Source organism: Bos indicus x Bos taurus, chromosome 17, assembly GCF_003369695.1.
Source record: "Bos indicus x Bos taurus breed Angus x Brahman F1 hybrid chromosome 17, Bos_hybrid_MaternalHap_v2.0, whole genome shotgun sequence".
Classification (NCBI taxonomy): Eukaryota; Metazoa; Chordata; class Mammalia; order Artiodactyla; family Bovidae; genus Bos; species Bos indicus x Bos taurus.
In genome coordinates this window covers 62,630,859-62,646,263 of record NC_040092.1, presented here as the reverse complement: position 1 = coordinate 62,646,263, position 15,405 = coordinate 62,630,859, and the positions used below count along the sequence as shown (strand labels likewise).

The window sequence follows — 15,405 nt, the reverse complement described above, 5'->3', positions numbered from 1 at the left end:
GGGAAGATAGCTGGACAGATGGCAAGACAGTTTTCCTTGATGTTTTCATGTTCTCAGAGTGACTGAGAATGGATGAATGGATAAAGATAATAGTACATATATATATATACACACACATATATACATATATATATATATATAATACATCAGTGTATACTACACACACACACAGGAACATTATCCAGCCATGAGAAACAAGGAAACACCACTCTTTGCAACAACATGGGTGCACCGAGGGAAGACTGTGCCGTGTGCTTAGTTGCTCAGTCGTGTCTGACTCTCTGCAACTCCGTGGACTGTAGCCCGCAGACTCCGCTCTCCACGGGGATTCTCCAGGCAAGAATACTGGAGTGGGTTGCCATGCTCTCCTCCAGGGGATCTTCCCAACCCAGGGATCAAACCCCGGTCTCCAGCATGGCAGGTGGATTCTTTACCATCTGAGCTACCAGGGAAGCCCAGGAAGGATTATGCTCAGTGAGATAAATCAGACAGAAAACTCCTCCTGTACAACCTCACATGTGGAACCTAAAAAAGCAAACGAATAGAAACAGTAGAATGGTGGTTACCAAAAGGTGGGGAAAATGAGATATTGGTAAAAGAGTACAAATTTCCAGTTATAAGAGGAACAAGTTCTGGGGATCTGGTATACAGCATGGTGGCTATAGTAATAATGCCGTATTATACACTGGAAAGCTGCTAAGTGAGATCTAAAAGTTCTTACCATAAAAAAGAAATGGTAACGATGTACCTTAATAGAGGTGTTCATGTTGCAGTATTGTAAGTGTGTCAAATCTACCCCTTGTACACCTTAAACTCCCACCAAGTTATATGTCAATTCCACCTTAAGAAAGACTTCTCAGCCCCCAGCTCAGGACCGGGGTCCTGAAGGAAGGAGTCTGGCCCCCCAGCAGCCACAGCTCCACTGGCAGGGCCGGTCAGGCCTTACGGGCTGGGGAAGGCTCAGTGCCAGGGTCCAGAGCTACACACGTGTATTGATACCTGCCCCACCCAACTCCACACTTACAAATGAGTCAGTGATGTCTGCTGCCACTCTCGGCTCTGTTACTGGCCCTGAGCCACTGGAATCCGTTTTGCACAAAAGGCATATTCCACGCAGCAGGTACATCCTCCTTCCTCCCCCGGGATGGATGACTTCGCCACGTGAGCTAGGCGGCTTCGTAGACACGGTCGGGTTTATGAACGTTGCCCCAGCTGCAGGCCAGAGTGGGAATCGGGCTTCGCCCTCACGGCCCTCTGTCTGTCTGTTGCAGCTGGTGAGCGACTTGTTGGAATTTTGCTTCTATACCTTCCGGGAGTCCCAGGCACTGAAAGTGGAGTTCCCAGCGATGCTGGTGGAGATCATCAGTGACCAGCTGCCAAAGGTGGAGTCCGGGAATGCCAAGACCCTTTACTTTCACAGGAAGTGACGGGAGACGTCTCACAAGAACGTTGCCTTAAGTTTCCCCATGTTGTTCCACACCCACGAAGGACCCAAGAAAAATCCTATTTTTGACACACATGATGGTTTATTCCCACTTGTTCAGCAGTTTCTCAAGTTGAAAATCATGTCAAGGGTTGGGAGGCGGGCAGGCAGGGTGACGTGGCTTTGGCGAGACCTGCACAGTCTGGAAGGTTCTTCCTTCTCCAACCCCCAGCGCTTAGAAACATGTTCCTGTTCCTCTGGATGAAAAGCCATATCTAGTCAATAACTGTCTGATTTTGATATTTTAACAGATGGAAGTTTTAACTATGCCATGTCATTTCTGGGATCGTTCGCTTGTGTTAAAAGGGTTCAAGAACTAACGAACTTTTTCAAGCTCACCCTTGGTTTGCACATAAAAACGTATAGTCAATATGGGGCATTAATATTCTTTTGTTATTTAAAAAAAAACAAAAAAAATATATACAGATTCCTGTTGTGTAATAACGGAGCACGTGGAGTGGACTGGCAGCTCCCACAGGGGTGCGTCTTCACCCACGTCTTTCTGCATCACTGGTATCCACACCCTCTCCACTTATTATTTAATTAGAATGGATAAGATGTTCAGAAAAATGCCTTGGTTTCAATTTCTAGTATCTATTGTGTTGGCTTTACAGATAATTTTTGCAGTCTTTTGCTGTGCTGTACATTATTGTATGTATAAATTGTGAAGGACCTAAAGGTATAAGGAACTTTTGTAAATGAGACACATACAAAAAAAAAAAAAAAACTTTAATGGTTAATAGGATGAATGGGAAAGTATTTTTGAAAGAATTCTATTTTGCTGGAGACTATTTAAGTACTATCTTTGTCTAAACCAACAAGGTAAAAAAAAATTTTTTTTTTGTAAAGTGAAATGTTCTGCATGCACCATGAACCGTTTACAGTGTATTTAAGAAAGGGAAAGCTGTGCCTTTTTTAGCTTCATATCTAATTTACCGTTTTACAGTCTCTGTTGTAAATAACCACACTTAAACCTCTTTGGTTGTCTCTCAGCCTTTCTACTACTTCTGTACTTGCGTTTTGTCCTTGGTCTCCCGCTTGGGGTGTTCATGGGACTCGAGTGCATTTTCCGGCTTCGGCTCCATCCTCCTTCCAGTGGGGACAGCGCAGCGTGGTGTCTGCAGCTCTGTGAAGGCGTCCTTCGACGACACCCCTGTGAGAGGATGTCCCAGGAGTGCTGTGGCTTTAGGAAAGCTGCCTCTTCCCCCTCGAGAAGCAGAATCCACGTTAGGAGAGAGACTGGAAAGGCTGTGGCTCAGAGTGCTCATCTTCATCCCATTTTCTCCTTTCGGGGGGGGGGGGGGGGCGGGGAAAAATTCCATGCACTCTCTATGTCTGCAAAAGGTGAAATGTTCACTTCCGGTCACAGAAGGGGGTGTTGCACTCCTGGAACTGGTCACAGGAACACGTAGGTCATGGCAGGAAGCCCTTGGAAGATGCCCCTGGGCACAGTTCAGTCAGAACAGCGTGGAGACCGCACGATAATTAGAGGGTTTTTAGATTTTTAAAAGGTAGGATTTAAAAATAAAATTTTATATGTAAACAGTTTTGGGGGGAAAAAAAACACTACAGATCATAAAAGCAAGACAGTGGCACTAAAATTTTTAATTCACTAATCTGTTTGGCACTGAGGCAATTTATGGCTTTTTCTCTTGCCCCAAATCACAAACATATATATATATATATATATATATATCTTTGGGGAAACTTAATATGATTGCACTAAATAAACTACTTTGAATAGAGGCCAAATTAATCTTGGAAAAGTGATGATAATCTTCAGGTACTCGGTGAAATCTTATTCTTTTCCAAAACCTAAAAGCTAGAGCGAGCTGGGGAACCCCAAGGCCGGGAGATGGCAGCGCTGGGATCGACCCTTTTCTCCAGGGTTCACCATGCAGGCAACATTACCCTGTCTCTCAGAAGACACCTGCCTTATGCAAGGGGAAACCTGTGAAAGCTGCACTCAGACAGAGGAGTGTTTTCTTACATAATTTGCAATTTCAGGAATTTAATTTATAGGCAGATCTTTCAACACAGTCAACTTACATGCACAGCAATATGAAAGGCACACTTGGAAGGTGGTAAATACACCGCATGCGGACTGGGGGGTTTCTGGGAAAGAAGTGGCTTCATAAGAGCAGCTTTTAACTCAGACTGACTTTTTATGAAATCAGAATTTTGACGTAACCAGGTTTGGGATGGAGACAGTCTGCATCAGCTTTTTGTATTAACAAAGTTACTGACTCTTTGTGTGTCTCCGGGTAACTTTGCTTGAGTAAACAGCAAAGCCATATTCTAAATCCACTGTTGAATGCCTGTCCCAGTCCAGATTGTCTGTCTGCTCTTACTTTTGTACCATATTGCTCTTTAAAATCTTGGTTTGGTACAATTCATAATTCACCAAAACTTCTTCATATAATTAAAAAAACCACACTAAATTAGTTTAAAATGAAGCAATTTATATCTTTATGCAAAAACATATGTCTGTCTTTGCAAAGGACTGTAAGCAGATTACAATAAATCCTTTACTTTAATCACCTGTTGTTTTGGAAACAGTTCATTTAAACGTCTATAGGAACACGTGGATTTTGTGGCCTTTTAAATCTGGATCGTATGCCCCTCTGCCTACATCCAAGATGGAATCCCCATGCCCAGCCCCTAGCCATGTTAGGAAGCCCTGTGTTATCCGCATATTAATTACTCTATTGGGGGACTGGTTAAATGTTTTGTTTCTTAGTGCTAATATTTGATTCACTGAAATATACCCCATGACAATTTCATAACAATAATTACTGCTGATGTAGCCACTAAATTTGATACTTACATGGCCTCATTTATCTTCACAACCACATGCAAGCTTGTTTACAGACTTTGAGACTCACCTGAGTAGACCAGAGGCCCCATCTCGTTTCCAGGTCCTCCTCCACACAGTGGAGTCTTACTCTTACCCCAGATCCGCTTGGGCTGTCAAGAGACTCCATTACCATCAGTCATAATGCTCCTCACATTCCTTACAGGCTGCCCTCTGGACCTCATTCAGCAATACAGACTACAAAAGAGTAGTCAGGAATTGTCAGCTCATCTGAAGACTAGAAAACGTGTATTTCCCACAAGAGAAACTCATGTACATTTTTAACGTGTCATTTAAGTGACAGTCAAACTAGAAGACTGACGGTTAAACACAACTTTGCTTTAGTACAACTGATGTATTTCTGAAACACAATGTTAGCCATGAAACACAGCACAGGAAAAAAAATTAAGCTTTGTGTGCAGATTTGTTTGTAAAAATTTATTGAAAACGAAGGTAATTTTAGATCTTAGAATGTGTGCATTCTGACCTATGAGGGAACAGGGTTTCTCACAGCCTCTAACTTTAAACAAAAACCGTCATGGTCTGTGAGTCTGCGTGGCTAGATATGGGGCCCCGTGGATGTGCACCCTTGGTTAAAGTGCGTGCTCTTTCTTCATAGAGCAGGCTTATTCCTGGGTCAATGAGCCAGGAACCTTCCTGTATTTCTAGGAAGGTATCAAAGTGCTTTCAGACCCAAAGGATCCACCTGCACATTTAGGAATCATTAGCTAAGAACTAAGTTTCTGCCGCTGAGCGAGCCAGCCAGCCACTGTATGCCAAAGCAGTAAAAATTATGCATGCTGCTGCTGCTAAGTCACGTCAGTCATGTCTGACTCTGTGTGACCCCATAGACGGCAGCCCAACAGGCTCCTCTGTCCAGGCAAGAACACTGGAGTGGGTTGCCATTTCCTTGCCAATCATGAAAGTGAAAAGTGAAAGTGAAGTCGCTCAGTCGTGTCCAACTGTTAGCGACCCCACAGACTGCAGCCCGCCAGGCTCCTCCATCCATGGGATTTTCCAGGCGAGAGTACTGGGGTGGGGTGCCATCGCCTTCTCCAAAAATTATGTATAGTGATGCATATATAGTTAGGGGTTTGTTATAAGTGTCCCTCAAACAAATAGAAAACATTGTTCCCTTATTTTAAAGTCAGCTTCACATGTGTGTGAGTCTCTCAATTGTGTCTGGACTCTTTGCGACCCCATGGACTGCAGCCCGCCAGGCTCCTCCATCCACGGGATCTTCCAGGCAAGAATACTGGAGTGGGTGCCATTTCCTTCTCCAGGGCAGCTCCACATACTTTCTCATAAACTTCAAACGTCCACAGACTAAAATGACTTGATTACAAGTATCTCCAGCACCTTAATTTCAAATCATCCAATTGCTGTTGCAGCAATTTTCTTGGAAATAAAGCAGCGGCTTCCCAATGTTGGATAAGAAAAGAGTAAAATAGGATTTTAACATTCAACACAGACCAAACCTGTTGTTAGTTGCTAAGTCGTGTCCGACTCATTGCAACACCATGGACTGTAACACTCCAGGTTTCCCTGTCCTTCATTACTTTCCAAAGTTTGCTCAAACTCATGTCCATTGAGTTGGTGATGCCATTCAACCATTCCATCCTCTGTCACCTGCTTCTCCTCTTGCCCTCAATCTCTCCCAGCATTAGGATCTTTTCCAATGAGTTGACTCTCTGCATCAGGTAGCCAAAGTTCAGCTTCAGCATCAGTCCTTCCAATGAACATTCAGGACTGATTTCCTTTAGGAATGACTGGTTTGATCTCTTGCTGGCCAAGGGACTCTCAGACCAAACCTGAATCCAAAGCAGAGTGAGTGAAGGAGTACAGTCGCAGTTTGCGACAAACCACCCAACACTGAGTGGTTTAAAGCGACCATCATTTATTACTCTCCTAAGTCAGCCAGCAGGGGAAGTTCTGCTGGGCTGGGCCCGGCTGGGCTTGGCTGGGCTGGCCATGTAGCCAGCTGGTCTGAGCTAGTTTTGCTCCACGTGGCCTGTCCTCTGGCAGGCCAGTCTGGGCGCATTTTCATGGTACATATAAACAAGGCTCTAGGACAGTGGACATGCACAGTGCTCTTCAAGCTTCTCATTGCATCTCATTGCATCAAGTTTGCCTGTTTCGTTGGCCAAAGCAAATTACAAAGTCAGGCCCATAGTTCACGTGGGAGGGTTACCCATAAGGACGTGCATCCAGTGAGGGGTGAAATTTGGGATAATTCAACCAATGTACCATGCACAATTTAGGTATTTTTTCATAGAATTTATGTTGCCAAGATAGTGATTTTCAAGTTTTCCATGGCCAGAAAAACCCATCTCTTTGGATCTTCGTGCCCTGGTCCAGCCTGATCCAGAGAGGGTTGTGGTGAAAACTTGCTTGAGCTGAGTCAGATCGTGTTCTGCCCACACTCCGAGCTGCTCCACCTGCAGCTGTTAAACCATCGAAGGAAGGAAAAATCCAGAAACTACAATGCATGGTATTGAGCAGCCTCAATGAAGCCGAAGTCCAAAGTGCAAGTCTCTTGGGCAAAAATTAAAACTCTTCTTTCCAATCGAGTTGATCTTCTGATAGGAAAGAATTCTCCAAGGTATTCTACTCAGCAGATTGAGACACTTTTAGCCAGACATGAAGGCATCAGGAGAATGTGCCAGCTTACCCAGACAGGGTAGCGATAAATTACCACCCAGGCCAGTCGAGGATAAAGAGCGCTGACAAGCATCGGAGAAGACGTTCTCAGAGCTCCAGCCAGGAAGCTGAGGACACGCTCCTGGAATAACTTCCTCCCGCAGGAGGGAGGGAAGAAAGTCGGGTGGCTCTGGAAGACTCAGAGTCCCGCAGAACATCTGGCTGGGCAGTGAGAGTCTTGAGGGGACAACCAGTGAGCAGGTGACAAGGGACCCAGTGGGAAAGGGAATGGGGGGCTTCCCTGGTAGTCCAGTGGTTGAAAATCGGCCTTCCAATGCAGGGAACATGGGTTCAATTCCTGGTGGGGGAACTAATATCCCACATACCTTGGGGCAGCTAAGCCTTCACACCACAACTAACAACAGCCTCAACTAAGCCAAGTGAATTACTTAAAAAATAAAGGCATGGAGTGCCCTTGGGAAGGCAGGGGAAGGCTGGACTATGTAGGGCAGAGGGAGAGAGCAAGGCATGGCCTTGGAGCGCGCAGGCTAGAGGGAAGCAGGGCGTGGCTGTGAGAGAAGGGGGCAGAGACCAGCCCCCAGGGCCCCTGGGGGTGCCTTCTCCCATCTTCCCCATTTACTAAACCCCGTTTCTTGCTGGGTGCCCTCCAGACGCTTCACATCATCATTTGTCACAGTCCTCCAAGGAGGCTGGTACCACTCTTTCCATTTCATGGCTGCAAACTGACACATAAGAGGTCAAGGGAACACATTTAAGATCAGCAAGGTACAAAATGGAAAACAGAATTTCAAAATAGGTATATATGTATTTTTTTTAACTCAAAACATGCACTTTTAGCCACCGTATTTGTTTCCTAGAAATGCCACAGGGTACCACAAATGGGGGTGCTTAAAACCAACAGGAATGTCTCATCTCCCCATCTGGGAGGCTGGAAGTCTGAGATCACAAGGTCACCAGGGTTGGGTCCCTCTAAGGGAGGATTCGGCCTCTCCCTGGCTTGGACGTGGCCATCGTCTCCCTGTGTGTCCTGACACTGTCCTTCCTTACACTTGTCTCTAAGGACACCAGTGCAGCCCTACCAGCCTCACCTGAGTTGGTGACATCTGCCAAGATCCTGTTGCCCAGTGAGGTCACATTCAGGTACCGGGGTTAGGACTTCAGCATATGAATTTTGGAAGGGGGTACACAATTCAACTCCTAACAGCCCTTACCCTCTACCAGCCCCCAGGAGCAGGACAGTTGAGGAGAAAGAGTGTGACCAGCTCACTGAACTTGAACCACGCTCTCTGCTCCTGACAGCATTCATTAAAATAACTTCCCCTGGCTGAGTCAGTCCGGGCAGAGTACGAACGGGCTGAACGGCCACCACCAGCACAAACAATCCAGCTCCCCCCACCCCGCCACCCCCTACTCCCAACTACAGATGCTTCCGTTGCTACAAAGAAAGGGGGTTATAACCCACCAAGGCCATCTGGCTCTGTTCTTATCTGGCGTGTCCTTTCCGGGTGCAGGGACCCCCAGGGCCAGCCTTTTACGGACCCCACAGGATGCAAGCTCCACTGCAAGTAAGCAATCTGAGTGCCCTCTTTTGCTCAAAGCCCGCCCCCCACCCCCATCATGCTTCTGAATGAACAGGGATGACAGCTGGAGGAGGTGGCTGGTGCTGAACGAGGTGGGCTGAGGGGCCTGGGCCCTGAGGGAGGCAGGGCCGCTGCTCAGCCAGCCTTCAGTAGATGCTCAGGGAACTACACCCACACACCACCACACTCCTGTCTCTTCTGGGGAGATGGAGATCTGCAGGTGCAAGAGAGCACCTCCTGGTCCTGTTATTAAGCATACTCTGGGCCAGGCCCAGAGGAAAGCGCCCCGGCCGGGGGCCGCCTGGCGCCACCTATTCCCAGAGGAAGACACCCCAACACTCCAGCGCCCCTTTGGTGTAATCCTGTTCTTCCTGGAACAACCAGAGAGGAGTCTGCAGGGCTGGGGGAGCCCTTGCAGCCAGCGCTATCCCGAGGCTTCACTACTGTTACACTGTCATGTATGCCCCACACACAGATGCCCCGACAACAAAGATGCAGTGACTCTCACATCAGTAACATCCCCGTAGGGGAGCAGCGGTGACCAGATGGTGGCCCATGGCAACGGGGACCGGAAGCAAGTGACTCTCACATCAGTACGGACTAGCATTGCCCGCTGAGCGTATACTATCACTTCAACCCCAAATCTCGGAGTATCCTTGGCTTTTTAGGCGGGAGGAACAGAATCAGAGTCGATTTAATTTGCCCTACCACACAGGTAGCCAGGGCATGTGCTAAGTCACTTCAGTCGTGTCTGACTCTTTGTGACCCTACGGACTGTAGCCCACCAGGATCCTCTGTCCATGGGATTCTCCAGGCAAGAATACTAGAGTGTGTTGCCATGCCCTCCTCCAGGGGATTTTCCCGCCCCAGGGATCAAACCCATGCCGCCGTTTCTTTACCACTAGTGCCATGTGGAAAGCCCACACCGGTAGCCAGACCTTACAGCAATTTCCACGACCAGTCTTCTGTCCATTGCCGATGGGTGGACTCCAGTGAAGAACACAGCTAGGAAATTGCTCCAGTGCTAACCTGAGTCCACTCACCCTGACTGCCCACAAGCTTGCACTTTCCCACAGAAATGGGGAAGTTTGCTCCAGGCCAAGCTTCTCTCCTGTACCTCTAAGCAGCAGGCAGGAGCAGGAAGGGAGAACTCAAAACAGGCGCCACCCCCACCCTCTTGCCAGCCTGGCCCACAGCCCCAGGGCTAGGCATTGTCTGGGCCCTGGGCCCCTGGCAGCCCCAGTACTCTCCACTGGGCCCACAGTTCAGCATTTTTAATTATACTGCTCTAATGGCAACACACTCCAGTATTTCTTCCTGGACGACCCCATGGACAGAAGAGCCTAGTGGGCTACAGTCCGTGAGGTTGCCAAGAGTCGGGCATGACTGAAGTGACTTAACACATTAGTCAGAAAATGGATTCTTCTCAATGGGCTTGCCTCTCTACACACACCGGACCCCAAACGTGACACCTTACATGGTCCAGAGGAGGCGAGCTCCAAACTGATAACCAGCACTCTGGGATCATCTCACCTGGGGAAGAGGCGACAGACACATCCTTCCAGGGACAATCTGAGGGGAGAACTGTGACAGACCAGAAAGCCTCTGTGGAAAAAGAGAGATGCCGGCCCCTGAGCAGCCCCTGGAGCAGGGCTGGCTTCACAGTCCTGAGGCCCCTACAAATGAGCTGCACACTCCAGGGACTCCAGGTCAGGGCGCAGAGAGGTCCCCCCTTCCCAGAGAGGTTGGTTTAGGCTGTGCCTGGGAGTCAGAGGCTGAGAAGACCACAGAAGCATCGCTTGGAGCACCCTGTGTGCAGGGATGTGGCAGAAGTTCCTCCAAGCAGGGTCTGGGTCCATGTAGCCCAGACAGCCCCAGAGCCCGGCTTAATCCAGATGGAGAGATGGGCACTGCAGTCTGGAAAACAGAGGGAGGGGGAGGCAGGGGGGAGGGGGGTCGTGATACAGGGCTGTACACAGAAGCTCGTCAGGAGCTTGCCCTCACACACAAAGCTCTGGGGAAAGCACCCCAGCTCCATCCTGTTTGGGCTCCCCCAAGGCCCTCTGAGGTAGCTGGAGGGGACCTGCCAGGATCTCACCTGTCAGAGAGGGGACCCCTGTCCCCAGAAACATGCCCCATTCCAAAGCAGCCAGGCTCCCGGTTAATCCATCCTACCTGTGAGCATGTGCATGCCGACACCTGGGGAGAGTGCAAGCCCACCCACCAGCCACACCAGGAGATGTTACAGAGCGAGTGAGTTCCACCACCTCTTCCCCACGTGAGACACAAATCCCAAAGTAAATTAGATTTTATTTCATATACAGGAAACTTGGGGCGGACAGGGGATGTCAGGGAAACAGCACGCCAGTGAGCAGCACAGAGAAGCTTGTCGTGAGTCTGCAGGCGCCCTAAGTCAGTGAGCGTGGGTCCCCAGGGAGGGCGGCCGGCCGTCCGAGCAGAAGCCTCGGTCTGCTGCCCTGGGTGCAGAGACCAACGCAGCCTGCGCCGGCCTGCTGCAATCCCTCAATGACACCAGCATTAGGGGCACGTCTCACAGCACGGTTCCCTTTCAGGTGTGAGGGGAGGTGTCCTGTGAGGGGGCCGCCAGTGGGGCAGGTGGGCCAGCAGAAGGTCGCCCTCCTCCTTGCCCTGGAGACCAGATAATTTAAAGCCACAAGTCCCAAGGCATGCCAGATGCAGAGTCTCTCCTGTCCATCTGGACAGCCTTCTCCCGCTACTCGGATCCGCACCTCCCAAAGCGGTTCTCCCCCCGCCTCGAGCCATCTGTCCCCCCCGGTCCCCACCCTGGAGTGTCCAGGTGGCCGTGGGTTCCGCCCGGGAGGTGGACGGGGCTCGCCGCTCCCAGGAAGGTGCTCTGGGGCCAGGGTCTGCAGCCGGGCGCTACAGCAGCTTGACGTAATTCTGTGGAATCAGCCCCCTCTTGCCATTCAAAGTCCCCTCCAGCCAGCCAGGTTCCCTTGAGGTTTGCACTGCAAAGGAAGAGACATCACTCGTTACCAAAACACTTGCCACCAGTGAGCTCCCTGCCCCGCTGTGCATCAACCAAACCCAACGGGGGCCACCCCCGGGTCGTCTGGTTACAAGTCTGCACAAGAGTTATTTACAGGGGCCCCCCTCCCACCAGTCACCCCAGCCTCCACTTCTCCTCCCTACGGAAGCCTCCTAAACCATCCCCTCAGTGTCCGGTTGGGCTCCTCCTAAACCACGGTGCACCAGGGAGCTCAGTGAACTTTCCAGAACACCCGGCTGATCACAGCACAACCCTCCACCATCCGGAGGAACAAACCCAAACTTCCATAGGCACCTGGCCCGGCCACCTCCCCACCCGTCCTGACTCTGCCCACAAGCAGGTCACCCTCAGGGAATCACCCCCAAGTGAGTCTAGGCCTCTGCATGGGCAGTGCTTTCCGCTGAAGTCTTTTCCCCTCACTTCTTCATGGGGGATTCTTCCTCTTCAGAGACCCCCAGACACCCTCTCCTCTGGGGAGTCTTCCTCGGCCATTCTCAGCAGTGGCCAGGCCTCACCAGCTTCCTCTGCATACCCCGTCTGACCGGCACCTGCATGGGGTGTTTCTGAGGACAGAGGGAGGCCTTCCACACCTGGGCCAGTGTCGGGCGACTCCAGGTCCCACAAAGAGCCCTAACGATACGCAGGACAACCAGCACAGGCTGGACAGCAACAGGCACGGGGTCTAAGCACTCATCACCAGGGTCTGGAAGCATCTGGACCCCCACAGCCATGGGGCGATCCCAGCTCAGGCCACACCAGGAGCAGACATGAAGCCATGTCCACAGAAGGAAGGGGAGGTGTGTCCCGGCCCAGCAGACCAGGTCAGGAACTGGCCAAGCACAGCAGCCGTGACCACAGCCCATCAGAAGATGGCTACTGTAGCTGAACTCCAGCACACACGGACATGTGCCCAACACACGAAAGCTTCATGGGATAATACTTCTCACTATGTTCAATGCACTTTTTTTTTAATGCACTCTTTCCTATTTTTCAATGCTGACTGCAACTCAGCAAACGGAGTTCATAACCCACTCCTGTGTAGCCAGCCACAGTCTGAGCTTTACATGGCTGGCCCTCTGCTCTTGTTCCCATTTACACCCGGACAACCTTCTGAGGGCACCCCACCCGCCCTCCAAGACCACTCTCAATGCTTCAGACCAGGTCAGAGTCCTCATAAATAACCCCTACACATGCCTTGTGTATGTGTGTGTGTGCACACACACGCATACAGGTGTGTATTGGGGGGGAGGGGTGGGGTGTCGCATGAGAACGTCATCTGCCCTGAGACCTTACACACACAGCGCCCCCTATGGGATATGGGAGGCACTGCCCCAGAATAACAGCTAAGCATTAGGCGTCTCGACACTTCACGGCAAATAGATGGGAAGAAAGTAGAAGCAGTGACAGACTTTATTTCCTTGGGACTCCAAAATCACTGCAGACAGTGACTGCAGCTGTGAAATTAAAAGATGCTTGCTCCTTGGAAGGAAAGCTATGACAAACCTAGACAGCATATTAAAAAGCAAAGACCTCACTTTGATGATGAAAGTCCGTACAGTCAAAGCTATGGTTTTTCCAGTAGTCATGCACAGATGTGAGAGGTGGATCATAAAGAAGGCTGAGCACCGAAGAATTGATGTTTTCATACCATGGTACTGAAGAGGACTCTTGAGAGTCCCTTGGACTGCAAGGAGATCAAATCAGTCAATCCTAAAGGAAATCAGCCCTGAATATTCACTGGAAGGACTGATACTGAAGTTGAAGCTCCAAGACTTTAGCCACCTGATGCAAAAAGCCAACTCACTGGAAAAGACCCCAATGCTGGGAAAGATTGAGGGCAGGAGAAGAGGGCAGCAGAGGATGAGATGGTTAGAGAGCATCACCAACTCAATGGACATGAATTTAAGCAAACTCCGGGAGATAGTGAAGGACAGAGGAGCCTAGCAGGCTGCAGTCCATGAGGTCACAAAGAGTGGGACATGATTTAGTGACTGAACAGCGAAGACAAGGGTCTTCCACTGTCTGTGACCTTTAAGAACCTCCTTAAGAAACACTCAGTCTGGGGCATGGGTTCTGAGCATGGTCCGCATGTGTATTTGCTGCTGCAAAAGGAGGGGGCAGAGCTGCAAGGCATGGAGTTCACATCAAATGACAGGCGAGTATGCTCGTGGAGAGGGAGGGTGTCAACACATCAGTAAGCATCTCTGGGGTAGCTGGCCTGGGGAAGGCCTGAGGAACACCCAATACTCCCTGGGTGCCCCAGCCAGCCATCCAGACCAGCATCACAGACCCCCCAATCTGAGGGCTCTGTGCCTTGGCTCAAATTGGAGCTGGGTCCACAGGGCACCAAGTGAAGCTCTGTGGTCAGCAACAGCCTCCTCAGATGTCTGTGCTGCACTCATGGCCCCAAATGCTGCCCTGACACATCACCACCCAGGAGAACATCCTTGTGGATCAGGATGGAGGACCTGAGGCAGAGAGAACTTAAGGAACTTGTCCAGGTCACACAGAAAGTGGAAAAGCCAACTGACCTCAGGCAGGTAAGTGCAGGGTTGACAATCCATAGCTCTCTGCTCTCAATCACTCTCCTGTTCCCAAAACACACTGAGATGCATGTGTGTGCATATATGTATGTACATGTATACATGGATATGTTTGTGTACACACACACACACATAGAGAAAGAGACACACACACCTGTGCACACACTATTTTTCTTAGGACTCCTGCAAGCCACCGCGGGACTTTAGAAGTGGAGGTCTTCAATCTCTGGCATCAGACTTCTGCTGACCTTTCCCAATATCATCCATGCTGGCAGAACTAGATTTGATTGAAACTCTGACTCCCCCTTCCTATGTCTTTGTGCCCAGAGGAGGAATTTCTGGACCAAGTATGGTCTGAAGTCCTGGCCAGCAGTGGGTTTAAGGTGAGCGTCTGACCTCATTCTGGCTATTGAGACTTGAGAACAAACAGATAACCCAGGAAGGAAGCTGGGAGAGGTTTTCTCATAGTTAAAAACCAGAACACAAGGATGAGGCACAGCCTCTCTGCTGTGGCTGAGTGTGGCCATGACGCCCAGAACTGGGGCAGCCTTCCCACCCGCCTGGGGAAGCAGCCAGGGCCCCCGTGTTCAGCCTGAGATGGACACGCTGTGGGCTTTGGCGACACCCTCGAGGCTGTGGCTGACCAGCCCCGGGGCTCCCCACCTGCAGACTTCTTACTGTGTGAGGGAATCCATCTTCATGACTGCTTCCACCAGCTCTATCTATCAGTTTTTGTTACCTGCAGCCAAAGGCACCCTAATAGACACAGCTTCCACCAACATACACATCACACGAACCATGCTGTGTTCAGGGGCTCCCAAACAAATCGAATCACACAGCGTCAAAAGCGGTCCAGTGGTTAAGCCTCCACGATTCCACTGCAGGGGGAGTGGTTCAATCCCTGGTGAGGAACTAAGATCACACGCACTGCACATGTTGTTGCTGACTCACCAAGTGTCTGACTTTTTGCAACCGCGTGGACTGTAGCCTGCCAGGCTCTTCTGTACATAGAATTCTCCAAGCAAGAATACTAGAGTGGGTTGTCATTTCCTTCTCCAGGGGAACTTTCCAACCCAGGGATGGAAGCCACATCTGCACTGCAGGCAGATTCTTTACTATCTGAGACCCTGAGCAACTCCATGCCATACATGCAGCTGCTGCTAAGTCACTCCAGTCATGTCCGACTCTGTGCGACCCCATAGACGGCAGCCCACCAGGCTCCCCCATCCCTGGGATTCTCCAGGCAAGAACAC

At 50.1% G+C, this 15,405-nt stretch overlaps 2 protein-coding genes across 10 annotated transcripts in view; one reads left to right on the top strand and one right to left on the bottom strand.

Annotated features, from left to right (window-relative positions):
• Positions 1-4,023, top strand: part of NR3C2 (nuclear receptor subfamily 3 group C member 2) — a 440,591-nt gene extending 436,568 nt beyond the window's left edge. For all 6 annotated transcript variants that reach the window (XM_027513408.1, XM_027513404.1, XM_027513407.1 and 3 more), the window contains one exon: positions 1,272-4,023. In XM_027513408.1, coding sequence (XP_027369209.1) covers positions 1,272-1,427 — 156 coding nt within the window. In that variant the 3' untranslated portion in view covers positions 1,428-4,023. The remainder of the gene's footprint in view (positions 1-1,271) is intronic.
• A 6,845-nt stretch (positions 4,024-10,868) lies between these two features.
• Positions 10,869-15,405, bottom strand: part of ARHGAP10 (Rho GTPase activating protein 10) — a 376,879-nt gene continuing 372,342 nt past the window's right edge. For all 4 annotated transcript variants that reach the window (XM_027513410.1, XM_027513409.1, XM_027513413.1 and 1 more), the window contains one exon: positions 10,869-11,568. In XM_027513410.1, the coding sequence (XP_027369211.1) occupies positions 11,480-11,568 (89 nt within the window). In that variant the 3' untranslated portion in view covers positions 10,869-11,479. The remainder of the gene's footprint in view (positions 11,569-15,405) is intronic.